The sequence below is a fragment of the Pipistrellus hanaki genome, assembly GCF_964339955.1.
Source record: "Pipistrellus hanaki genome assembly, chromosome: 2".
Classification (NCBI taxonomy): domain Eukaryota; kingdom Metazoa; phylum Chordata; class Mammalia; order Chiroptera; family Vespertilionidae; genus Pipistrellus; species Pipistrellus hanaki.
Genome location: NC_140504.1, coordinates 189,715,843 through 189,743,605, shown reverse-complemented (window position 1 = coordinate 189,743,605; position 27,763 = coordinate 189,715,843). Strand labels below are relative to the sequence as shown.

General features: G+C 48.6%; 1 protein-coding gene across 1 annotated transcript; it reads right to left on the bottom strand.

Annotated features, from left to right (window-relative positions):
* Nucleotides 1-25,774, bottom strand: LOC311616006 (phospholipase A2, membrane associated-like; the record flags this gene model as incomplete). Its single annotated transcript, XM_084871319.1, has 4 exons — nucleotides 1-143; nucleotides 2,381-2,487; nucleotides 2,749-2,893; nucleotides 25,735-25,774. The coding sequence occupies 4 exons, from the start codon at nucleotides 25,772-25,774 to the stop codon at nucleotides 1-3; spliced, it is 435 nt and encodes a 144-aa protein (XP_084727445.1).
* Between the last annotated feature and the right edge of the window lie 1,989 nt (nucleotides 25,775-27,763).

The following is a 27,763-nucleotide window of genomic DNA, read 5'->3' as shown; positions in this document are numbered from 1 at the left end:
TCAGCACTGGGGGCCCTCCCCACGGCAAAGTATGTCCCAGTAGATCTGGTACCGTTCGTTGTAGGTGTTCAGGTTTCTCGCAAAACAGGTGGCAATGGCTTTATCACATTCACACAGCTGCCTGGGACAGTAATCCCGATCCCCTGAAATCACAAGAAAATAGAACTGGCTGAGGGTTTGGTAATACCTGATGGCGCCTGTGGGAAAGACACCGTCCCTGTCCCCAGAGGCGCCTAGTCCGAGGCAAGCACCTAGGATCCGGGTATGTCTGATGGGAAGACAGAGCTCCTGTCCTCGGAAGTGAGCGCCCAGTCTGATGGGGACACAGCCCCCAGCACTGGGAGACTCCTCCTGACAGCCATTGTCTCTTTCTTCTTCCCAACAGCTGTGTCAGGTACAAAGCCCCAGCCCCTAGGGCCTGGGAATGGCTTGTGATTGGTGTAAAGCAGTCATGCTCATCCCCTTTTCCTTTCAGTGATTGGTCTCTGGGAGCACGTGACCTTGTTCTGGCCAATGAGCCCCAGGGGAAGTGTCACCTGGGGGCTTTGGGAAGGACTAATTTCCTCCCCCAGATAGAGATGCCCAAGGGGGAAGCCTCATCTACAGGGAAAGGCCATGATGTTGGAGTGGCACCAGGCATCTTGGCATCACATGGCCCAAGGTTGGGGAGCAGAAGGTGGGGAAAAGGCTGGTTGAGTAGTTGCCCCAACCCGGCACTGCCCTCTGCCAGACCAGTCAGACTTCCCCATTATCCAAGCCCTTTATAGTTGGGCATTTACTTCTCACATCCCAAAGCCTAAAATACATGGCCCTATGGAGAGGTCATGACAGGAAGACATCATTTCTGATCTTAGAGAGTTGGGGAGAGGCAATACTTTTTCAAAATCCCACCAGTGGGTCTCCTGTCTGTGGGCACTGGGCAAACCCTTGCATTGACCACCCAGCTCTCTCCTCCCCTTCAGAGCCAAACGTGCTCTAGGATGTCTTGGCTTCATGTCCTGCTCCCGCCCTCTCCCCCAACACACACACCCCATCTGGATTTGCTTTCAGACTCCATGGCAACAGCCCCAGTGAGGTCCTCAGTGGTCTTCCTGCCTCCAAATCTGAGGAGCCTTGTCAGCCCTTATCCTGGAGACTTGGTGTTAAGTAGCTGCTGTCCATTACTTGACCTTCTCTCTCAGCTTTCCTCTCTCTCTCTAACAAGCCCTCCTCTCTACTTTCCTGGCCTTTGGACATCAAATGGGTGAGCATATCCCACTCTCAGCTCTCTGCTGTGACTGCTGAACCCATGGCCCGTCCAGACCCTTCCCTGGAGCTGCCCATCCCTACATCCAGCCGCCTGCTTCGCGGCTCCCTGGGTGTTCTGGAAGCCTCTTATACGTGTCTTTATAGAACTCCTCCTCCCTTCACCCACCTGGACCACCCACTGTTCTACTCACGGGACCGTACACCCACCCAACAGCTCCCTATCCCTCTACCCAGTCAATCACCAAGCTCTGCTGATTCTACTTGATATGTCAGTCTCCACCCTTCCCATCAAGACTACCATTGTCCTATATCCAATTGCAATGGTCTTCTCACTGCTGCCCTACCCCCAGTTCCATGGGTCTCTGGTGAACAAGTTCATGCCACTCCTTTGCTCAAGAGCTCCCTACTGCTCTAGGACAAAATCTAAATACAGTATGGCCTTGGGCTTGGTCTGGCTCCTCCCTGTCCCTTCAGCCTCATCTCTCCTTCAGGCTCACAGAGGGGTTTAGCTCCCTTGGAGCCCTTTGACCCTGATGTAGGAAGGCCCCCAGCCCTCCTCTCCCCTGGTGCCGGCACAGCCTTAAAGACTCAGTGTGGAGGTCAGGAGCCTTCCTGGACCACAGCCTGTGCTCAGGGCCCTGCCCTTTGGCTAACTTCCTATTGGAGTCTCCCAACTAGTGTTTTTCTTTTCTTTACTTCCCACTCACCCACAAGCTCCCAGAGGCAGGGACACTGTCCCTTTGTATTTCTTCCTTTTTTTTTTTTTTTTTTTTTTTTTTTTTTTTTAATTCTCACCTGAGGATATTTTCCCTTTGAGTTTTAGAGAGAGTGGAAGGGAAGGGGACACAAACACACACACACACACACACACACACACACGAGACATCAATGTGAAAGAAACACATGGATTGGTTGCCTCCTGTACACACCCAACTGCGGGATGGGGATCCAGCCTTCAACAGAGGTAGGTGCTGCTGGAATTGAACCCATGGCCAGTGCTCTACTCACTGAGCCAAATGGGCCAGGGCAACCCTTTGTATTTCTATCTCTGGTGCTCGGCTCAGTGCCCGGCACAGTGGACACTCAGTAAGAGAAACCAAGGAGACAGGGTGAAGTTGTAGGACTTCCTTACAGCAGACGATTTGGCCCTCTGGGAAAGTAACGTTGTACTTCAGAAAGTTGGTGCCACATTTCTGCTTCTCCAGGCGGCTGTAGCAACAGTCATGTTCAGCGCAGCACCTGCGGGAGGAGAGGTGATTGGGGAGGAGAGCTTCCCCATAGCTCAGGGAGCCCGGTCCCCCGTGGTCTGGCCCCTTGGCCCTGGGCAGAGACCCAATGACCTTGCAATGGTCTAGAACAGAGTTTCCAACATGCTGGCTGCTTTTCCAGCTGGGACCTTCTGGGGTTCTGTGACGATGGGCACCAACCCTGCCCTGGCAGCTCCTAGCCCTGTGGGGGCCACGAGTGGGCAGAGGGAGGGGAGGGCTGGGATGGCCTCACCGATCCGTTGCATCCCTGGGGGTTCCTCGGCCGCCGAAGCCACAGTGGCAACCATAGAAGGCATAATCGGACACAGCATGCTTTCCTGTGGCAAACCGGATCATATTCCGGAGTTCCTTAAAGCCCCCATGGGTCTGCAGCGGGCCTGGAAGGACATCGCCTGGTGATGGGGCCGGGGGCCCTGTATCCTCCTTCTCTGTCCCTCTCTGCTCCTCGCCCTCCCATAGGGCCTCTCTCCCACCCACTGAGAGAGAGGGTCTGTGGGAATGGGAAGGAAAGCTGGGGCTAAGGCTGCTTTCATCTTGGGCTGCCCCCTTGTGGCCAGAGGTCAGGGTTTGCTCTTACCAAAGGCCATGGTCAAGGCCAACAACAGAAGGGTCTTCATGGGGACAGTTCCCTGTGTGAGAAATGCAGATGGATTGGCCTAGACTCCTCTCCCAGGTGGTTCCAGCTTCTGCCCTGGCCCCTGCTCAGCAGCCCTGGAGAAAGAAACCTTCAAGGGAACTCACAGACATGCTCCTCGATCCAGGATGACTACCTTCTCACTCAGGAGCACACAAAGAGTGTGCACACACAGGGCCTCCTGACCCTTGCCAGCTCTGTTTGACTGTTTTCACACACATGCAGGCCTCAAACCCAAGGAGAACCCCACAAGGTACGCTCAGGAGATGTCCATGCTCCCCATCAGATTGAGAGTTCCTGGAGGTTGCAACCAGGTCATCCCAACCAACTCGGAGATTCCCAAGGTCATAGGTTGTGCACCTCTCCCCACCGCCCATTAGACATAGCTTACTTGTTCCAACCGGATCCAGAGCTTGGGACTTCCATTTATGAAGTCCAATCTCTAATTTCCCCCCACCCCCAAAACTAAAGCATAGCACCTTCTTTTTGCAAGACTTTCTAACCCCTTACATATATACACATGTGCAAATGCAGATACAGTCACGCACATATGCATGCATATACACACTCCTGAGCTCACCCGCTAATGCAGACCTTTCATACAATCACTCACATACCCACACAGCACATTTGTGCACATCCCCCCAAATCATGTGCATGCATGTGTATGTTCATGTATGCTACATACACATGCATAAATATCCATGGACACATATACACAACACTGCCACTCTTAAAGGCAGCCACTGAGCAGGACATATACCCCTGATAGGGTATGAATTTTGCGGTGTTACCTCTCAGAGAACGCCGGCGTTGATAGCTCCGAGTGCTGGTTTTGTGTACTCTGAACTCCAGATCTCCTTAAATACCTGCCCCCTCGGAAGGATGGGAGTTGGGTATGCAAACAAGGGGGGGAGTGCCTCCAGATAGTGGACTCGAAGTTTGGCATGCCTATAACCCTGGGCGATCCCCTTTTCTTCCCCTCTTTCGTAAGCAGGACAGAGCTGAACATGGAAAAAACTTGATAGCACTGGGCAATTCCCTTTTCTTCCCCTCTTTCATAAGCAGGACAGAGCTGAGGATGGAAAAACCTTATGTGCTGCTAGCAGATGCCAAGTAGATTACTTTGTAATCTTTCCCAGGGGCCAGTAGCCTTCCTGGAACCCGGTCAGGGGAGGGCAAAGGTGTCCCTGCTGCAGGCTGCGGCTTTCTTCAACTGAATGTGGCATTAAAAAAAGGGGGGCATTTATTGTTATTCATTCATTTCATCAAATCATTCATTCACCGGAAGTACTCACACTCAACCTCACAAAATGCCAGGACTCTTGTGAGCTTCTGTGGGGAGTGGTTGGGGTGTGTGAGGACTTGTCCTTCTCCCCTCTCCCACTCCCCACTACCCGGCAGGGAAAGGGTGCAGTGAAGCAGATGGTCTCTTCCTATTGAGTTGGGCGAGGGCCTCCACCTTCTCTTTTTGCTCTTTTTTCTTCTCCTCTTCTTCCTTCTCTTCCTCCTCCTCCTCCTCCTCCTCCTCCTCCTCCTCCTCCTTCTCCTCCTCCTCTTTCTCCTCTCCTCCCCTCCTGGAAAAAGCCAGAGCCTGCCCAGGAGTTCACCCTAAAACGCTGCCTCCAGCTTATCCCAGTCCTCACCTGCTTAGAGACAGAACTGATGACTGTTTCCCAGATACATTGTTCTTTCTTCTTCAACAGTCAGGGAAACCTGTGGCTTAAAAGGCAGTATGTGTTACTTTAATTTCTAAAGCAAATATCTTCTTTATTTGCTCTAAGGCATGGGCCGTTGGTAAACACTCCCTGACACCAGCCCCAAAACAGCCAGCCTGGCAGAGGCCTGTGCTCATAAGCACTCCACCTGTGCCCCCTTCCCCAGGTGCCCCTGAGGAATGGTACTGAGGGACCTTTCCAGATCCCTCGTGCTGGGACCAGAGGAGGCAGCAGGTTGGATCCCTGAGTCAGGGCAGGAGAAAACCCGCCCGGGGGAGACCCACAGACACTTCCGGAACTGAGGGAGAAGGACATGTTGTTTTCAGTCACTGGTCACTGAGCTTGCTGGTGACTGCAGCAGAGCCTCATCTGTGCTAACAGCCTTCGAGGCAGCGTTCACCTTGGAGATGCAATTTAGTGCAAATGCTAGACCTGTGTGAGGGTGCACTGAGCCCCCCTGGCCAAGTCCTATGTGGAAGCCCTAACTTCCAGTATCTCAGAGTGTAATCTTAATGGAAAACAGGGCCTTTGAAGATGTGATTGGTTAAGATGAAATTATTAGGCCGAGTCCACTAGTACTGGTGTGTTTACAAAAAGGGGAAATTTGGGCACAGACACATGCAGCGAGGACACCATGTGAGGATGGAGGCTGAGATCGGCTATGCTTCTATAAGCCAAGAAACACTGAAGGTGTCAGGAAACCCTGGCGGCGAGGGGAGAGGATGGATCGGATTGTCTCTCAGGGCCCTCAGAGGAACAGGCCACGACTGCACTTTGATCTCAAACTTCTGGCCTCAAGAACGGTGAAGCAACACATCCGGCCATTTAAGCCACTTAGTTGGTGGGATTGTGCCTAGCAGCCCCATCACCCTCTGGGCATTTCTGTCCACCAGGGATTTTCGCTGTTTGCTTTAGCTGTTTGCTTTAGCCCAAGTCAGGGTTCAGAGGATAAGGGCTAGGGTAGACCTTCGTCTTTTGTGGAGCACCGCAGTTTTGCAATATGGTCATGTCCACAATAGACAAACTACCTCCCCGACAGCCCCAATGCTGGGGGGCCCTGGCACTGCATCCAGGCCACAGCACTCTCAGACTCTGCTGGCAGCCCACGTGGCCGCTCTTGTTACAACCTCTCAGGGTTTCCCCCACAAGAATTCAAAGTCCATGATTTGGTCTCTTGACAGTAACCTTCACCCAAGGACTAATCCAAGCACTTGGGATACTCCAGTGGACACAGCAAACCACCTGTATCCAAGGTGTGCCTTTTTATTGGAGAAGGACAAAGAATAAACAAAAGACACAAAAATTAAATTATATAGCCAGCCTGCTGTGTAGGAATAATGCAAGGAACAGAAGCCATAGAGATGGAGAAGGAATGGCAAAAGGGAGTGGGTGCTGGGATTCTTGTCACAGCATTATGAAGGGTTCAGCATTCTGGAGAAAGGAGCTGATGCATAGATGATTTAAAAGGAGTCCAAAAAATGAAAGATATTTTTGATTTTGTACAGAGAGGAAGGCAGAGAGATAGAGAGCTAGAAACATCGATGAGAGAGTCATTCGAGCAGCTGCCTCTTGCACACCCCCTACTGGGGATATGCCCGCAACCAAGGTACTTGCCCTTGACCGGAATCGAACCCGGGACCTTTCAGTCCCCAAGCCGACGCTCTATCCATTGAGCCAAACCGGTCTTGGCGAAAGATATTTTTGAAAGGCATTAGCTGTGGGGCCTGAGTTGGCGGGGATCTCCTTTTCCGTGTCCAGCGCAAGAAGAAAGATGAAACAGGTTCTTGGTAGAGGCGGCCAGGGATTGAGAAATATATGAAATAAAGAGAGCCGACACAGAAAAAGATTCAAAGCTGGGTTCCAGGTGGGCCGCTGCCCTTTTCTGCTGGAGAGACAGATCACCACCGAGCCATTTATTTACTTCCAAAAGAATAAAGGGGGGTTTCCCTGAAAAGCTTAGGATCACAGGAGTTTTGGATGTGCCCAGGTCCTATTCATTCCCTCATTCCAAGCACACCAATAAAGATAAGAAGTCAGTATTGATAAATCTCCTGCCATTTGGGAGTCCTTTTCATCTATGGAGTGAGAGTCAATACCAGGAATCTGCTGTGCCAATCACCTCGGACTAGCTGATATCAATGTAAAGAATATCCATGTGCATTCCCAGGGGGCCCTCTACAATTGGGGATCAGAGGAGCTTCAGCTAAAGGAACTGAAGACTACACCTTATCTAAGGACCCCATGGTATTTTATATATTAACACAATACGTCCTAAGGCAAGGTGGAGACTTACAAAGGGTAAGGTTTCAAAGGGTAAGTACAGAAGTATTGTCAGATTGGGGAATAGCCTACAGCTGTTCATGTGTTTGGCCAAAGGAGGCAATAATTTGCAGATTTCAGATACTCTGAGCTGTCTGGCAGCAAGCAATCCTATTCAGGTTTGGGGGAAGTGCCATTTAGCTGTTCCATCAGGTAAAACTATATATGTGGCTCAGCCCTTGTTGAGCCTCCCAAGTTCCATCAACCTTTTGATGGAACTCTTGTAATTATTACATGCTGGAATTGGTTTTGGGCAAGTGGGTGAAGGTGGGTTCAATTTTACATAGGATGGATGTTCTCAGACGAAAAGTGCTTTCAGCATCATCGGTGTTCAGAAACAATTTTTAAACATCATTCATTCTTAAAAGACTCAGCCTTTTGGCGGTGGTTCTTTTCCATCTCAGGATTATGGCTGAAATTTTTCTATTATTTCTTATTTTATGTATGAGGAAAAATTACTCATTTCTCTCTTTTTTAAAAACACATCACCTTATTTTGAAACACTTACGTTTACAGGAAAGTTGCAGTGGCACATTCCTGTATTCCCTGAGAGTTCCAGCTTCCCCAATTGTTTACATCCCACATGTAGCCCTGGCACCTGATAGGAACCAGCAAATTGACACTATTAACACATCTACAGACCTTCTTGGAGTGTCAGCAGTTTTTCTACGCATGTCTTTTTTTCTGGTCCACGATCCAATCCAGGATGCCACATTGCTCCTTAGTCTTTCTTTGCTTTTTGTGACCTTCAAACTTTTTGAAGAGCACTGCTCAGGTGTTTCTAGAATGTTCCTCAGTTGGTGTTTTCTCATGATCAGATTGAGGGTATGCATTTTGCGCAAGACTATCACAGAAGTGACAGTGGCCTCTCTCAGGAAAATGGATCAGTGGACCATAATATCGATAGATCATTACTACTGATGTTCATCTTGATCACTTGGTAAGGTGGTGTCTGCCAGGTATCCCCACTGGAAAATTACTATTTTTCCTTTTGAAATTAGTACATATCTTGGGGGGAGTTATTTTGAAACCATGCAATTGTTCCATTTTTGTCAAATTCTCCTTTTACTTCTGCTCTCTGCAACAATTATTACTATTGTTTTTTTATTTCTCCCCTTCAACATTAATTATTTAAATTCTACTGTAGGTAAGAGCTTTTCTTTGTATTTATTTATTCGAATAATTATTTATATTAGTATGTGCTCATTATTTTCATCTATGGAGTGAGAGTCAATACCATCATTATTTATTTCCTTGCTCATATTGTCCCATCTTGTCCCTTTATGCTGACACCTTTTGGCATGTCCTTGCCATCTTTTTTTTTCTTAGCATTTCATTGCTTTCTGGCATTACAAAATGTTCCAAGCTATCTTGTATTTTAACTTTCCAATCATACATTTCTCCTAGGATCCCTGGTTCTTTTCTTTTCTCCACCCGCTTCTTTACTTCCTCCCTCCGTCTCTTCTTCCCTCCCTCCCTCTCTCCCTCTCTCCATCCCTCCCTCCCTTTCTTCCATCCTTCCTTCCTTTCTTCCTTTCTTCCTTCTTTCCTTCCTTCCTTCCTTCCTTCCTTCCTTCCTTCCTTCCTTCCTTCCTTCCTTCCTTTTTGAGAATGATATTTAAAAACAAACATCTGGGAGATTGGATGCTTATTGTTTCTGGGATGTCATTGCTTCTGCCCTTCTCAACAGTCCAAGTTGGGAAACACACACCCACACATTCAAAGTGATCACCAAACCCAAGGTCATCTAGATTTTCTCCTGTTATCATTCAGGAGTTTTATAACTTCCTATTTTGCATTGGTGTCTATGATCTGTTTTGAGTTAATTTTTGTGAAGCATGTAAGGTCTGTGTCCAGATTTGTTGTTATTTCTTTTGGTAGATGTTCTTTATCAAGCTGAGGAAATTACCTTCTAGTGCGAGTTGGCTGAGAGATTTTATCATGAATAAGTATTGGATTTTGTTGAATGCTTTTTCTGCATCTATGGTTATGATCATATAATTTTTTTCCCTTTAACATATTGATGGGACCGAAGACATTAATTGATTTTAAAATATTGAACCAACCTTGCGTGTCTGGAATAACTCCCTTTTGGTTGTAAAGGCATAGTCCGTTATATATACTATGAGATGCAATTGACTAATATTTTGAGAACCTTTGTCCTTGTGTTCATGAGCAATGTCAGTCTGTAGTTTTTGTCTCTTGTAATCTTTCTTTTACAATTTATTTTGGCATCAGTGGTAAGCCAGCCTTGTAGAATGAATTAGGGAGAAATCGCACTGCTTCTATTTTGTAAAGATTGGAATAATTTTTTTCTGAAACATTTTGTAGAAATCACCAATGAAACCATCTGGACCTGGTGGTTTCTGTTTTAGAAAGTTATTAATTATCAACTTGATTTCTTTCATAAATATTTCATAAATATCCAATAATCTGTGTCTTCTGGTGTGAGTTCCTGTGTGAATGAATGGGACAGGGGTGAGATGTAAGTCATCCCTTTGCTGGCCGGGTGCTGAGGCGGGGGCGTGATTCTGGTGATGGCAGCTGTGGTGATATCTTCATGGTTTCAGGAGCAGCTTCCTGTTGTGGCAGAAGCAGCAGCTCTTTGGCAGACCAACTCTGTGGCTTTGAGAAACTCAGCTTACATTTTCAGGACTCCCAGTGATTCTGTAGGATTCACTGCCTTAGGTAAACATTTTCATTCTAAATGAGCTAGACCTCCACCCCTGGGTTTTGCCTTATGGGAAGATGGATGGGGGCATTCTAGGCAGAAGAGGTTGGAATGCAGGAATAGGAATCTTCTCTGGACATTCTGCTGTGTATCGGTCACACAACTGCTTTCCTACCTTTCCCCACATTTGAAAGTTGACGGTTCCCTCTTCAGCAAACCAAGGGCATGTATCATTAACAAAATTTAAGAAATCAAGAATCTGATGTACACTTAACAGAACATCCTCTAGCTTTAAGCATATTTTTAAGCATTGGAGAGTTGAGGTCTCTTTCCTGAGACCCTGAATATCCCATGTTTTATACTAGTTCTTACCTTACCCTCCTTTTACACCCAGTTCTTACCTTACCCTTCTCGAGTTCCTTGTGCAGGAATTCCTGGAGTGTTCCCCTCACCTGACTTTTGAGAGTTCCGCAGTATTCAGGTCCCTGGATCCAGGTGCCAAATATAAATTTATTTTCTGAAACCAACACTGCTAGAGATTGGACAGAAGTCCTAAGTAGGGGCAACAGGGGATTGAAAAAAATGAGACAGACACAAAGACAGAAAGGAAAGCTAAGGACAGGTTGGACAGCTGTTCTCTGATGGAGAGACAGGGACCCAGAGCTGATACAGTGCATTTATTTTATACAGTAAGGTACCAGGAAGTTTTACTAAAGTTTACAATAAAGAAAATATATGCATTCTTATGGCTGCTTTGTAATAATCACTTCTGGGAGGGCATAGATAATCATGTTCCTGGTGCCTGACTGGATTTAGATAATGAAATCTATGCCCTGGCATATGAGCTAAAGGTCAGACTGACAGCACACCTGCTACTGGCAAGGCATGTTTCCAGGGCATGGCTCTGCCAGGCACCACTGGATTCAGATGACAATCAGCTCAGGGGCCTTTCCCAGGTGCTCTCTACAGGTGGTGTGTCTGTGTGTGTCTGTGAGGTGTGTCTGTATGAGTATGGGTGGCATGTCTGTGCTATGTGGGGTCCTCGGCGCATGGGCCCAGGGCAGGGCTTCCACTGGTCTTCCTCTCAGGTCTATGCTGTGTACTGATCACACCTCCTAGGTTGTTCTAAGGGTTTTGCATTAACTCCCACCATAACTTTGTGAAGAGAGTGTTTTACAGATGATGAAACAGGCTCAGTGTCTTCCCAAGGAAGCAACCAGCCCAGGACACAGGGCTTCCCAATTCACAGGATGAGGCAGAATCCTAGTCTGATGCAGTTACTCCATGCTGCCTCCCAGTGGCGAGTTTAGGGACATGCCTGACTGCTTTCTCACTAATGCCCTGAGGCCCTGGGTCATGGAAGCTGGTGTCTGTTCCTTGGATGCACTGTGGTTGACCTTAGCTGCCTCCTTTGACCATTTGTGCTTTTATCTTCCAGAGCCCGTTGCTTCACCCTTCCTGGAGGTACCCAGGTGACCTTGGACCTCTGTTCTGTGATCTGGATTTCATAAAATGTCTGAGCTTCCTCTCTACTGGGATCTATCAGCTGCCAACACCAAAGCCCAGTGCTCAGGGACGCTGATCCTTCAGACCTTTAGGAGCCTGAGGCACAGGCTGGAGGGAAGAATCCCAAACAGAGGAGAGAGCTCAGGCTTCGGGCTCTGCCACTCAGCAACCCACTGTGGCTCCCAGGCTGGTATTTCCTCAGCTGATCTATGAGATGATTGTATGAGACTCTCCCATGGTCCTGCACCTGATGGGATTCTTAGTAAGGGATTCCAGATGCAAAAGAGCCTGGGGCCTAGTTATCTATTGCTGGTGGCAAGCCACCCCAATCACAATGGCTTAGCAACAGCAACTCACCATTCCTCTCAGTTCCAGGGTTGGAGTGTGTCTCACCTGGGCTTGCTTGCAGGGCTGCCATTAACCAGAGGGTCCACTGGGCAGGGAGGTCCCGATGGCCCCACTGCCGTGTCTGGTGGTTGGTGCTGGCTGCCAGCTGGGCATCTCCATTCTCTTCTCCACCAGGATGCAGTAGGACAGCTCCTCCTCTAGTTGGTCAACCAGATCTCTGACCTGGGGGTCTTGGCGTTCCAGGGGGAAAAGGCAGAAGCTCCACCATCTCTGCAGTCTCTGGCTCTGAAACCCTCTCGAGGCAGCTGCATTTTATTGGTCAGCGTGAGCCACAGAGCCAGTCCAGATACCAGGAGGTGGAGAAATGGAGTCTACCTCTAAAAGGTAGGATGGCACGACACACCATAGAGGAACCGATGTACTGGAAGGGGTGGACATCAGACAGTTTATCACAGGCTGATGAATAGTCCATCCATAGAGACAGCTCGAATGACCTTACACCAGGGATCGGCCAACTTTTTCTAGAAAAGGCCAGGTAATCTGTATTTGAAGTTTTATGTTCCGTATGACCTGTCACACTACTTCATTCTGCCCTCATAGCTCAAAAGCAACCACAGGCAGTGTGTAAACAAAAGATTGTGCTTGTGAACCAATAAAACTTTATTTAGTCCTAGCCAGTTTTGTTCAGAGGATAGAGCATCAGCCTAGGGTCTGAAGGAATTTGAGTTTGATTCTGGTCAAGGGCACATAACTTGGTTGCAGGCTCCATCTCTAGCCTCAGTCAGAGTGCATGTGGGAGGCAACCTATTGGTGTGTGTCTCTCACATTGATGTTTCTCTCTCTTATCCTCTCTTCTACTCTACTTAAAAACCAATTGAAAAATATCCTTGGCTGAGGATTAATACAAACAAACAAACAAACAAATAAATATTGTTCATTTATTGCTTATAAATCTTAGGGAAAAAAACCCTTTATTTACAAAAACAGGTAGCAGACTGGACCTGGACCATGGACTGTAGTTTGCCAGTCCCTGCCTTACACCCAGTTGGCGACTACCCTGGAAGCACCTTGAGGGTAGGAGTGGCCACTGCTTTCAGACGTGAGTACCTCAAACTCACATCAATAGCATCAATCAAGTCCCTTTCAGCTTATGTCCTCACTCAGTAAATAATATTGTGATCCTACCTGTGAGAGTACTGTTCTAGGTATTGGGTAAGCAAGACTGACAGCCCTTGCTTTCTTGGAACTTACTGACTTTCTACCCATTGTAAAGGTCAGAAAAAAAAATAGCTTAACCATTACAAGGAATGTCTGGCTCAACTACCCAAAGCAATCTATAGATCCCCTGTGGCATATTGGAGAGCTGGTTTTGGCCTGATCCCGTTACCCAGGCCCACGGACCCCATTGGTGTGTGAATTTGTGCATCGGGCCTCAAGTGTTATTTATTTATTTTTTAAAATATATTTTATTGATTTTGTACAGAGAGGAAGGGAGAGAGATAGAGAGTTAGAAACATCGATGAGAGAGAGTCATCAGTCAGCTGCCTCTTGCACACCCTCCACTGGTGATATGCCCGCAACCAAGGCACATGCCCTTGAACGGAATTGAACCCGGGACCCTTCAGTCCCCAAGCCGAAGCTCTATCCATTGAGCCAAACAGGTCCTAGCTCAAGTGTTATTTTATTATTTTTATTTTTTAAATATTTCATTGATTTTTTACAGAGAGGAAGAGAGAGGGATAGAGAGTTAGAAACATCGATGAGACAGAATCATCAATCAGCTGCCTCTCGCACACCCCCCACTGGGAATGTGCCCGCAACCAAGGTACATGCCCTTGACCGGAATCGAACCCGGGAACTTTCAGTCCGCAGACCGACACTCTACCACTGAGCCAAACCGGTTTCAGCTCAAGTGTTATTATAGATGCAAAAAGACAGATAGGCTCAGTTAAGGTAAATGTTGACCTTGTCAGTAAGGATACAGGCCTAGGACATAATTACCCACCATAACTGCTTTTAGTTAAAGCTTAATTTCAGACCATGTTTTGTGGTTATTTTAGGTCTTTAAGTTTGCAAGACCACCATGCAGGCCTTCCCTGAGCTTGTCAGGTTAGCATTTGCCCTTTTCATCCACATGCCCCTGACCAGAATCAAACCCAGGACCCTTCAGTCTGTAGGCTGATGCTCTATCCTCTGAGCGAAACCAGCTAGGGCAGAAAAATGGTAGCTTTTATAACAGAGAAAAAAATAGAAAAGAAATGGGCTCTCATTATAAAGAAAACATACCGACTACCTGTAGTGAGGTAGAGGAATGAGTGCCAACGTGAGGGTTAAGAAGGCAATTCAAGTGGCTGCATTTAGAATGCTTCTGTCTCTAGGGACCAAGGTTACTCAGGAAATGAAAAATATGCCAGAATCCTTGGAGAAGTATGCCTCAGGTTTTTATTTATTTTTTTGCTTATTTGTTTTTAATCTGATCGAGAGCAGTAAAGAAGGAAAACAAAATAAAGAAGACAGGCAGGTTGACTTAGAGGAGAGAGTTCCTTAGAACAGTGGCACATTACCAGCGGGGGGGTGGGGGTGGGGGTGGGGAGGGCAGTCCTCCCCCCACAGGGTCTGAACCAGAAACCTTAGGTGTGGGGCCCTGGATGTCACTTCCCCAAGCCCTTCAGGTAATTAGGGTGCCCACCTCCGTTGGGGACTCAGCTCCTTGGGAGAAAGGACAAGATATCAGGGGGCTGCCTAGAAACAGGAAGGAGCTGATACTGAGCCAGTGAGGAAATGAAGAGGATCCATATTGAACCATAATACCCTTGGATTTCTGCATGCAAAGTAAAGCCAGATTCTCTTTAATCTAACATGCTTGGATGCTGGCTCTTCTCTGATCTTATCGGAATGGACGATGGAAGCTTTTTACACACCCAGCTTAAGAATGCCACCAGTCAGACAATTGTAAAATGACATCAATTTTAAGATACGCCCAGATAACGTCGACTCTGGATGCATTAAGGTGAGAGGGTAAAAGCTGCGCATTGCAGGATTAATAAATTCGGGTAATTTTCAGACTTTACAGTGAGCTTGCTGTATCCAAGCAATTGCAGATCAAAAAATATTTGGAAAAGGAAGGTTATGTTGCTGTGACATATACTATGTTTATGTATAAAAAATCTATTAATGGAAAGAACAAGACTAGGGGTTTTCAGGTATGGGCTGATTCAGAGGCACACGCTGCTGCTGCCTCTTCCTCTTATCCTCCTCCTCCCCCTTCTTCTCCTCCTTCTCCTTCTCCTCCTCCTCCTCCTCCTCCTCCTCCTCCTCCTCCTCCTCCTCCTTTTCTTCCTTTTTTTTCTTTCTCCTCCTCCTCTTCCTCCTATTCTTCTTCTCATTCTTTCCGAAAGCCTCCACAAAGGTGTATATCTCTTTCCATAGATTTTTCTGTGTACCTAGGACTTTTGGTCTTCTGTTTTTTTCTTTTTGATTTCCTTGCTTATCTACAATACTTGAGAGGAGATTTCACACCTGGGTAAGATTAAGCAGATTGCATTTCCTCCACTCTCCTGCCTGCTAACCTCACCTTCTTTTGGCTCTTTCCTTTTTTTGTTGTGCTCTACAGCTTCCTTCTTTCTGTCCAACAAGGCAAGCTCAATCTGGCCTCAGCGGCTCCCTCTGCTGGCGTTGACTTTCCCTTGCCACCTAGGGCTGACTTCATATCACCTCAAGCACCTGCTTCTATGCAGCAGCTCCCCTGGCCACTCCACCTCAACCAATAACCTGCCTTCCCTCCCCTTCCCTTCCCTTCTCCTACTTTCCTATTCCATTTTCCTTACATTCCTTGGGGCTATATTTTCCCTCTTGTAATTTGTTTGTTGGCTGCATCTGTTTCCTCCCAGTGACTTGTAAGTGCCAAGAGGCAGAGACCTTGCTTGTCTGGCTTTTGCTGGGTCCTCAGCACTGGATTCTGGGCCTGGAACATTAAAATTGCTCAATGAATGTCCTGTGGAATGAATGAATGAATGGAAAATGGGGAAAACAGAATCACCTACCTCATGGGACCTCTAATACAACTGAATGAGAAAATGCATTTGAGATGCTTGGCCTGGGACTTGCCACTAAGTGAGTGCCAGTGAGTGGGAGGTGTTAAGACACCGTTTCTGCTCTTGTTGCTGCTGTCCTGGCCTCTGAGTGCCTTTCTCTGTCCCGCTGTCACTCGGGTGGAAATGACTCCCAGGCCAGGACCCAGTTGAAAAGTGGGGAAGTCCCTGGGCCCGCCCGCTGCCCCTTTCATTGCCTCTGTGCTGCGGAAAGTGGGCCCCGTGATTTATTTCCCTCGGGGAACGGTGCTCATGGGTAGCTTTGCCCTTGAAAAGTCTCCTGGGTGAGGTTTGACCTAAACATGAGGAGCTCAGATGGTCTGGATTTGATTTTCCAGGTCTTCAGAGACCAGCAAAAGCCTCATCACTTCACTGGCCAAATGAAAGCACCAGAAATCAGAGAGGCAAGGTGATAGGCAAAAAGGCTGGGTTTTTCTCCCCTAAAAATTCAGACTTTTCTGAAAGAGCTTTTTCTTTAAGAGAAATCCTTTCCCCAAGAGTCCATTCCTGGAGTTTCTTGAGCTAAGACAAGTGCAGTACTATCCTTAGACCTGAGTCTCCAGGGCCCTACCAAAGACCAAGGGATGTGCCTGTGGAGCCGGTGGTTCCCTTGTAGACCATGATCTGCAGTTTCCTCGTCCAAACAGCTGAGTCACCTCTAGGGCCCCTCCCTCTTGCGTGAACGTAACATATGATGCCACATGAACAAGAAATAAGCCAAGGTGCTGGCTGTGAATGAAGGAGATCGGAAATGGGTGTGAGAGGAAGCAGATGATGAATTCAGTTAAGAACTTGGAAGCCGCTGTAACTGCAGGGACTTCTTGATTACCGTGTTTTTCGGAAGTTTGGAATGGCTCTCGAAGAGGGCTCTGTGACCTGTTGGCCTTGAACCTCCCTTTCAGTGTAGCAAGGAGGGCATCTTATTATCAATCACAAGGTAACAAGGCCCTGAGTTGTCGGGTGGAAGCTGGGCATAAGGGGAGGACATGGTGGATGCGAGTGTCTCAAGGGGTGGGCCAGTTCGGTACCATTAAGTGCCTCCCCAGATTCTTGCAGCCTCACCTGTGTTTTTGACATTCAACATTTGCTGCATCGGAGCCAGACCCCAAGCTAACAGTGGACCAGGTGTGGTTTCCATCTTTGTGTTGCTCCCAGCCCACCATTCACTCATTTTGTTAATTAATTAACATCCCATTACATCAGCTATTGAAGACTTTCCATCTAGGTTGATCATTCTTCCGCCACTCAGTGTGAACTTGACCTTACTTGCTCTCCTTGCTATCAGGCAGGATGCCAGTTTAACTTCATCCTGAAACTGAGGACAAAATAGAAAAGATGCTTGGAATATGTATGATCTCTGTTACTATAGCCCAGAGGCAACAATCATGGAGAAATGGGTACTTCATTCTGTCAGATGGTGCACACTAGGATCCAGAGGCTCAGCTGGCTGCCACAGCAGGTAGCATTCACCCTGACTGGCATCCCAGTCTAACTACCTAAAGTCATGGGTGATGGGAAAACCAGACTTTGGGTTAAGACAGATCTGGATTTGGATTCTTACTCTGTCAATTACATACTGCTCATGCATCAGTGGGGATGTGTGTGTATGTGTGCACACATATACACGTTTATAGGTTAAACTAGTTTCCCAGTGCACGGATTTGTGCACATTAAAAGGAAATTAATGAGAAAAATATTTTAATATTGCTATTCACCATTTCTCTAAAATAGAAGTGTCACATAATTCAGGATCGACAATGACACATCAAAACACAATGTGCAGATGGCACCAGGGAGAGCTTTATATGTATCACCCATGCTTGAGTCAACTTAGTCTTTTATATATAGAGAATAAACTTGCTTAATTAGACTAGCTTTCTGATGTAGCTAAACTTTTTCCAGCCCAATGAAGCATCTCAACTTCTCTTGTAAGTAATTGTAAGCAACACAGCACTAAATATCAAAACAAAGCAGATTATTATTGTAGATCACTCAGGGAGAACAAAGGATAAAATATTTAACTGCAGCAGTGTTTGACTATATTCTGCACAGTGAGAAAATCTGAAGTCATTTTCAAGTTCTACCATTCCTTCTTTTCAGTTAGGTCAAGTTTCTAAACTTTAGAATCTCCATTTTCCAGCTAAGGAAATGAAAATAGGATTCTACTGAGTCTCCTATCTACCTACCCAGGACTTCTGTGAGGATCAAATGAGATGAGGCATGGGAAAACGCTTCACAGACATTTGGTTAAAGTGTAAAATGTTTGAACCTGCCTATAAAGCCAATCATGAGACTGGGCTGAAGAAACTGCAAGGAGGCTAGTCACTAGGGAAAGGAAGCGAGGCACTGCTATGTGATGTCATTTCCCAGGGCCCACAGTGACCCTTTCTGGGATGGGCTGGGCTGTGGGACACATTTTGCACCATGGGGTTTTGGCAACATTGGCTGTGATTTCGTTGGGTGACACTCTGCGGTGGTGATAGGGCCTGTGTCCCACTTGGGGGAAGCTGAGTGTTGGTTTGTCAGCACCAGGTCTGTAGTGCCATTTCTTTCTTTCCTTTTTTTTGATTTTTTAATTTTTATATTTTATTGATTTTTTACAGAGAGGAAGGAAGAGAGATAGAGAGCTAGAAACATCGATGAGAGAGAAACATTGACCAGCTGCCTCTTGCACACGTCCTACCGGGGATGTGCCCGCAACCAAGGTACATGCCCTTGACCGGAATCGAACTCGGGACCTTCAGTCTGCAGACCAACGCTCTACCACTGAGCCAAACCGGTTTCAGCGTGTAGTGCCATTTCTTTTTAAATGGCCAGTGTGCATCATGGCAGTTCCTACAATGAGCATCTGCCCTCTGGTGGTCAGTGCACATCATAGCTATTGGTTGGATAGCTGGCCAGACACTTAGACGTTTATATATAGAGACTAGAGGCCTGTTGCACAAAGATTTGTGCAAGAATAGGCCTTCCTTCCCATGGCTTACCTCCTGGCTGCCTGGGAGCCTGCAAGTACATGCACCCAATTGGAGCATTGCTCCTGTAGCTCCCTCTTCCCTCGTCCTCCCCTTTACAGTATGTGTCCCACCCCACCTGCCGGCTTGGTGTTAGTGTATGCAAATTAACCCACCATCTTTGTTGTGTTAATTTGTATACCCACTCCTGATTGGCTGATGGGCATCATGGAGGTATTGTCAATTTGAATATTTCTCTTTTATTAGTGTAGATTTCCAAAAGTGGAGTTGCTGAGTCAAAGGAAAAATGTATTTATAATTGACTTCTTACTTAACCAATTGCACCACACTTTCTCCTCATAAAGCACTGTCAGTATTTGTTTGTGCAAGCCTCTGTTGTATTTTATCCCTTTTCCCCCCTTTATCTTCCTTCTCTACTACCAGTTTATCCTTCATCTGTTTATTTAGATATATGTGTGTGCTTTTAAATTATACACAAGATAATGACACTCTACAGGGGTGGGCAAAAGTAGGCTTACACTTGTTCCCATGGAAAATGATATAAAAAGTAATAAGTAATTATAGAAGAATAAACTCTGTTTCCCATACTCACAACTAACCTATTTTTGCCCACCCCTGTATAATTTCCTTTTCTTCTGTTGAGATTGCAAACTGGCCTAGGTTCGATGGCTCCCTTTGCCAGAACCAGCCTGGCCACACCACAGGTCCGTGAGAGAAGCTTGGATTGGAAGCACTAACAAAGGAGCCTACGCAGGGTCCTGCGAGGAAGAATGAAGCTAACTTCGTGGGTGGCTGCGGGCTGTGCCCTGGAGCCTTGCCTCTTTGCCCAGGAAGCCAGAGCTGAGATGCTCAGGTCCAGATACCTTGCCAGGTGAGGAACTGGTAAAGTCAATATTATGGTAGTACTGGCTGCTCATTCATTCTTTCATTACTTCCTCCTCCACCGCACCCCAAAATCCCAGGGGGGATTGATTTCAACCTCAGGATGCTGCTTCCTGCCAGTGTGACTGCTTCCTGGGTATTTCATGAGGAAATCCTGACCAGAGCATCTGCCGGGCAGGGTGGGGGGAGAGGGGAGATGCCAAAATGGCAATCTTCCAATCTAGGGCTCATCCCTTCTCCTCCGTGCAAATTATTTACCTGCGTGCACACAACAACACCCACCAAAGGAAAGGAAATGTAGTTGATAACATACACCACCTGAAACAGAATTGTCAGAATATCCTCCTTCTTTTGATCCCCCCAATCCACCCCCCACCCCCCCCCCCCCCCCCCCGCTCCCATGTAAGAATGCAAATACCATTCTTAGTGTATAAGCTGTGCAAAGCGAGGCTGCAGAGAGACTTGGCTGACCCGTTGCTCATTCCTGGATGAGACTATAATATATTGTCTAACATTTGGAAGTTGTCTTAGGCAGAGGAATGCGTTTACTGATGCTCACTTTCTTTTGAATAGGAAATACCATCACGGGACTAAAAATCACATATTGAGGAATCTCCCGCTCCGCTTCTGTGCTCGCCCCGTTCCCATGCTCGCCCTGCTTTCCCTCCCTAGGCAACGGTTTCAATGAACTTCTTGCGTGTCCTTAAAGGTTTATGGCAATAGCAGCAAATACGTGTTCACACTTTCCCCCTTTCCTACATAAATGCAACCCCTCTCTCCCCTCCTGCGCTGCCCTTCACCTTGTTCCTTTCCCTCGCTGCCCTCAGGTAGATTTCCCGTCTGCCACAGAGACACAGAGAAGGCCTCCCTCCCGAAACAGACATATTCCATTTGGAGGTGTCATTGCTTGTTTCATAAGTCTGCTCTAAGCGGATACTTGGGTTATTTCTAATCCAATTCAGAATAATGTGGCAATAAAACAGTTTCCCAGGAATTGCTCTGCCTGTGCCTGTGTGCCTTCATAGAGCACATTTCTAGAAGAGGGGTCGCTGAGCCAAAGGACAAACACATTCATGATGCTGATGGACACGCCAATTGGCTCTCTGTGGGCATTTTGCCCTCCACAGCCCCCGTCCCCCTACCCTCACAGCCTTGCTAACAAGGCAGGCTGTAAGGTTTTTTTGATTTTTATTTATTCTGATACATACAAATGATATTTCAGTGAAGTTTGTTTTAAAAATATATTTTTATTTAATTTTTTTACAGAGAGGAAGAGAAAGGGATAGAGAGTTAGAAATATCGATGAATGAGAATCATCGATCAGCTGCCTCTTGCACATCCCCTACTGGGGATGTGCCCGCAACCAAGATACATGCCCTTGACCAGAATCAAACTCGGGTCCTTTCAGTTTGCAAGCTGATGCTCTATCCACTGAACCAAACTGGTTTCGGCTCAGTGGAGTTTTAATTTGCATTTCTCTTATTGTGAGTACCTGTGGACAGGAGCATGGCTCCCGCCAGCAAAGGAAGCGTCTTTATGCCGAATTAGAAAAAGGCAGCCCTTCCTGGAGGTGAGTGACAGAGGCACCCAATCTGGGCATGCCTGGGTTAAGGCCCAGCTCCCAACTGCGCCCCCAAGCAGGGACCCATGCCAGCTGCCCTGATGGTGATGGCCCGGGTGGGACTATCCCAGCGGAACCTGGGTGACAGGAGGGCCAGTCCCAAGCCGCTCCGCCATTTATGGTCTCAGTGCAGAATAAAAAGCACGGCCCTAGGTTATGCTGAATTTCAAGATGGCCGGGACACAGCATGCAACGGGGTGCAATACCCTTCTGGACAGGGCCTGGGGGACTCGCAGCCCGGGAAGCCGCCCAGCGGAGGGGGTAATGCCCTGGGTACACTGCTGGCCAGCAATCCCTGCCCGCCTCCCCCGCTGGCATCGCAGGAGAATATGGCGCGTGGAGGTGTGAATGCTGTTCCCCCAGGAGGCCAGCAGGAGCGGCTCTGGCCCCGGGAAGGAGCAGCCACAGCCGGCTTCACGGGCGCTGGCACCGCTCTCACTTCTCCAATGGCCCAAAGCGGTTGCCAGTGAGACGAGGGGGAAAGGCTCAGGGACGTGGTGCTGGCGGATTAGACTCAGCCCGTCTGACCTGAGTCTGTGTTTATAACCCCGACACTATATTGCCTGTAGTGTTCCCACACCACGCAGGCGCACACACACACACACACTCACACACACTCACATGCACACATACACACTCACATGCGCATATACACGCGCACACATACTCACACCCATACTCTTTCTCCCTGTCTCTCTCTCTCTCTCTCTCTCTCTCTCTCTCTCTCTCTCTCTCTCACTCTCTTTCTCTCTCTCTCTCTCTCTCTCTCTCTCTCTCTCACACACACACACACACTCCCATACAGATTCTCACACACATACAAGGCAGGCAGACACACGAACATGCATACACACACTCACACATATGCACACATACTCACACATACACACATTCACACCCACACTCACATGCACAAATTCACACCACACACTCACACACATTCACACACACACTCATACACACACACACACACACACACACACACTCACATAGTCACCCATACACACACATACAGATTCTCACACATACAAGGCAGGCAGACACGATCACGCATAAAAACTTACACGTACATACACACACACAGTTTGCCAATGAACTAATTGCTTTATTTAGAAGAAACCTGGGCGTGTGGCCGCCACGCTAAGCAGGACACGGAGGACAGTGGGGATGGGGACACCTCCTGCCCCCAAGGAAGAGGGGAAAGGCACAGGCCACAGGTTGGGGCTTCCCATTCTGGAAGGAAGGCTTCTCTCTGGGGGTCGAGGGGCTCCTTGGTGGAGGGGTGTTTCCTGCGTTTCTTAGAACTAGCGGGGGGAAAGGGGGGGAGAGGGGGGAAGGGGGGCAGAGAGGGAAACTCCGTGTGGGCAGCGAGGCTTACACAATTGGAAATTCTAAGCACGGGGGGCTCGTCCCAGTGCAAAAAATGTCCCAGTAGAACTTGTACCGTCTGTCGTAGGTGTTCCGGTTTCTCGCAAAACAGTAGGCAGCTATTTTATCACATTGACACACCTGCCTGGGACAGTAATCAAAATCCACTGAAATCAAAAGAAAATAGAACGAGCTGAGGGTTTGGTAATACCTGATAGCATCTGTGGGAAAGACACCGCCCCTGTCCTCCAGAGGCGCCTAGTCCGAGGCAAGCACCTAGGATCCGGGTTTGTCTGATGGGAAGACAGAGCTCCTGTCCTCGGAAGCGAGCGCCCAGTCTGATGGGGACACAGCCCCCAGCACTGGGAGACTCCTCCTGACAGCCATTGTCTCTTTCTTCTTCCCATCAGCTGTGTCCAGGTGCAAAGCCCCAGGCCCTAGGCTTGTGATTGGTGTAAAGCAGTCATACTCGTCCCCTTTTCCTTTCAGTGATTGGTCTCTGGGAGCACGTGACCTTGTTCTGGCCAATGAGCCCCAGGGGAAGTGTCTCCTGGGGGCTGTGGAAGGACTAATTTCCTCCCCCAGATAGAGATGCCCAAGGGGGAAAGCCTCATCTATAGGGAAAGGCCATGATGTTGGAGTGGCACCAGGCATCTTGGCATCACATGGCCCAAGGTTGGGGAGCAGAAGGTGGGGAAAAGGCTGGCTGAGAAGTTGCCCCAACCCGGCACTGCCCTCTGCCAGACCAGTCAGACTTCCCCATTATCCAAGCCTTTTATAGTTGGGCATTTACTTCTCACATCCCAAAGCCTAAAATACATGGCCCTATGGAGAGGTCATGACAGGGAGACATCATTTCTGATCTTAGAGAGTTGTGGAGAGGCAATACTTTCTCAAAATCCCACCAGCGGGTCTGCTGTCTGGGGGCACTGAGCAAACCCTTTCATTGACCACCCAGCTCTCTCCTCCCCTTCAGAGCCAAATGTGCTCCAGGATGTCTTGGCTTCATGTTCTGCTCCCCCCCTCTCCCCCAACACACACCCCCCATCTGGATTTGCTTTCAGACTCCATGGCAACAGCCCCAGTGAGGTCCTCAGTGGTCTTCCTGCCTCCAAATCTGAGGAGCCTTGTCAGCCCTTATCCTGGAGACTTGGTGTTAAGTAGCTGCTGTCCATTACTTGACCTTCTCTCTCAGCTCTCCTCTCCTTCTCTAACAAGCCCTCCTCTCTTCTTTCCTGGCCTTTGGACATCAAATGGGTGAGCATATCCCACTCTCAGCTCTCTGCTGTGACTCCTGAACCCATGGCCCGTCCAGACCCTTCCCTGGAGCTGCCCATCCCTACATCCAGCCGCCTGCTTCGCGGCTCCCTGGGTGTTCTGGAAGCCTCTTAAACGTGTCTTTATAGAACTCCTCCTCCCTTCACCCACCTGGACCACCTCCTGTTCCACCCACGGGACCGTACACCCACCCAACAGCTCCCTACCCCTCTACCCAGTCAATCACCAAGCTCTGCTGATTCTACTTGATATGTCAGTCTCCACCCTTCCCATCAAGACTACCATTGTCCTATATCCAATGGCAATGGCCTTCTCACTGCTGCCCCACCCCTAGTTCCATGGGTCTCGGGTGAACAGGTTAATGCCACTCCTTTGCTCAAGAGATCCCTATTGCTCTAGGACAAAATCTAAATACAGTATGGCCTTGGGCTTGGCCTGGCCCCTCCCTGTTCCTTCAGCCTCATCTCTCCTTCAGGCTCACAGAAGGGTTTAGCTCCCTTGGAGCCCTTTGACCCTGCTGTGGGAAGGCCCCCAGCCCTCCTCTCCCCTGGTGCCGGCACAGCCTTAAAGACTCAGTGTGGAGGTCAGGAGCCTTCCTGGACCACAGCCTGTGCTCAGGGCCCTGCCCTTTGGCTAACTTCCTATTGGAGTCTCCCAACTAGTGTTTTCCTTTTCTTTACTTCCCACTCACCCACAAGCTCCCAGAGGCAGGGACACTGTCCCTTTGTATTTCTTCCTTTTTTTTTTTTAATTCTCACCTGAGGATATTTTCCCTTTGAGTTTTAGAGAGAGTGGAAAGGAAGGAGATACACACACACACACACACACACACACACACACACAGGAGACATCAATGTGAAAGAAACACACAGATTGGTTGCCTCCTGTACACACTCAACTGGGGGATGGGGATCCAGCCTGCAAAAGAGGTAGATGCTGCTGGAATTGAACCCACGGCCGGGGCTCTACTCACTGAGCCAAATGGGCCAGGGCAACCCTTTGTATTTCTATTTCTGGTTCTCGGCTCAGTGCCCGGCACAGTGGACACTCAATAAGAGAGACCAAGGAGACAGGGTGAAGTTGTAGGACGTCCTTACCGCAGAGGATGTGGCCACTTAGGAGAACAAAGTTGTACTTCAGAAACTTGGTGCCACATTTCTGCTTCTCCAGGCGGCTGTAGCAGCAGTCATGTTCAGCACAGCAGCTGCAGGAGGAGAGGTGATTGGGGAGGAGAGCTTCCCCATAGCTCAGGGAGCCCGGTCCCCCTTGGTCTGGATCCTTGGCCCTGGGCAGAGACCCAATGACCTTGCAATAGTCTAGAGCAGAGTTTTCAACATGCAGGCTGCTTCTCCAGCTGGGATCTTCTGGGGTTCTGTGACGATGGGCACCAACCCTGCCCTGGCAGCTCCTAGCCCTGCGGGGGGCCACGAGTGGGCAGAGGGAGGGGAGGGCTGTGATGGCCTCACCGATCCGTTTCGTCCATGGGGGTTCCGTGGCCGCCTAAGCCACAGTAGCAGCCATAGAAGGCATAATCGGACACAGCATTCTTTCCTGTGGTAATCTTGATCATTTCCCAGAAATCCTGCAAGTCCCCGTGGGTCTGCGGCGGGCCTGGAAGACATCACCTGGTGATGGGGCCAGGAGCCCTGTATTTTCCTTCTCTGTCCCTACCTGCTCCTCGCCCTCCCACAGGGCCTCTCTCCCACCCACTGAGAGAGAGGGCCTGTGGAAATGGGAAGGAAATCTGGGGCTAAGGCTGCTTTCATCTTGGGCTGCCCCCTTGTGGCCAGAGGTCAGGGTTTGCTCTTACCAAAGGCCATGGTCAAGGCCAATAACAGAAGGGTCTTCATGGGGACAGTTCCCTGCGTGAGAAATGCAGATGGATTGGCCTAGACTCCTATCCCAGGTGGTCCCAGCTTCTGCCCTGGCCCCTGCTCAGGAGCCCTGGAGAAAGGAACCTTCAAGGGAACTCACAGACATGCCCTCGATCTAGGATGACTACCTTCTCAGTCAGGAGCACACAAAGAGTGTGCACACACAGGGCCTCCTGACACTTGCCAGCTCTGTTTGACTGTTTTTACACACATGCAGGCCTCAGACCCAAGGAGAACCCCACAAGGTACGCTCAGGAGATGTCCATGCTCCCCATCAGATTGAGAGTTCCTGGAGGTTGCAACCAGGTCATCCCAACCAACTCGGAGATTCCCAAGGTCATAGGTTGTGCACCTCTCCCCACCGCCCATTAGACATAGCTTACTTGTTCCAACCGGATCCAGGGCTTGGGACTTCCATTTATGAAGTCCAGTCTCTAATTTTCCCCCCAAAAAACTAAAGCATAGCACCTTCTCTTTGCAAGACTTTCTAACCCCTTACATATATACACATGCGCAAATGCAGATATAGTCACGCACATATGCATGCATATACACACTCCTGAGCTCACCCGCTAATGCAGACCTTTCATACAATCACTCACATACCCACACAGCACATTTGTGCACATCCCCCCAAATCATGTGCACGCATGTGTATGTTCATGTATGCAACATACACATGCATAAATATCCATGGACACATATACACAACACTCCAGTCTTAAAGGCAGCCTCTGAGCAGGACCCATACCCCAGACAGGGCATGAATTTTGGGGTGTTACCTCTCAGAGAACGCCGGCGTTGATAGCTCTGAGTGCTGGTTTTGTGTACTCTGAACTCCAGCTCCCCTTAAATAGCTGCGGCCTTGGAAGGATGGGAGTTGGTTATGCAAACTGCTGGGGTTGGGGGGAGTGCCTCCAGAGAGTGGACTCAAGTTTGGCATGCCTATAACCCTGGGAGATCCCCTTTTCTTCACCTCTTTCCTAAGCAGGACAGAGCTGAACATGGAAAAACTTGATAGCACTGGGCAATTCCCTTTTCTTCCCCTCTTTCATAAGCAGGACAGAGCTGAGGATGGAAAAACCTTATGTGCTGCTAGCAGATGCCAAGTAGATTACTTTGTAATCTTTCCCTGGGGCCAGTAGCTTTCCTGGAACCTGGTCAGGGGAGGGCAAGGGTGTCCCTGCTGCAGGCTGCGGCTTTCTTCAACTGAATGTGGCATTAAAAAAAGGGGGGCATTTATTGTTATTCATTCATTTCCTCAAATCATTCATTCACCGGAAGTACTCACACTCAACCTCACAAAATGCCAGGACCCTTGTGAGCTTCTGTGGGGGGTGGTTGGGGTGTGTGAGGACTTGTCCTTCTCCCCTCTCCCACTCCCCACTACCCAGCAGCGAAAGGGTGCAGTGAAGCAGATGGTCTCTTCCTATTGAGTTGGGCGAGGGCCTCCACCTTCTCTTTTTGCTCTTTTTTCTTCTCCTCTTCTTCCTTCTCTTCCTCCTCCTCCTCCTCCTCCTCCTCCTCTTTCTCCTCTCCTCCCCTCCTGGAAAAAGCCAGAGCCTGCCCAGGAGTTCACCCTAAAACGCTGCCTCCAGCTTATCCCAGTCCTCACCTGCTTAGAGACAGAACTGATGACTGTTTCCCAGATACATTGTTCTTTCTTCTTCAACAGTCAGGGAAACCTGTGGCTTAAAAGGCAGTATGTGTTACTTTAATTTCTAAAGCAAATATCTTCTTTATTTGCTCTAAGGCATGGGCCTTTGGTAAACACTCCCTGACACCAGCCCCAAAACAGCCAGCCTGGCAGAGGCCTGTGCTCATAAGCACTCCACCTGTGCCCCCTTCCCCAGGTGCCCCTGAGGAATGGTACTGAGGGACCTTTCCAGATCCCTCGTGCTGGGACCAGAGGAGGCAGCAGGTTGGATCCCTGAGTCAGGGCAGGAGAAAACCCGCCCGGGGGAG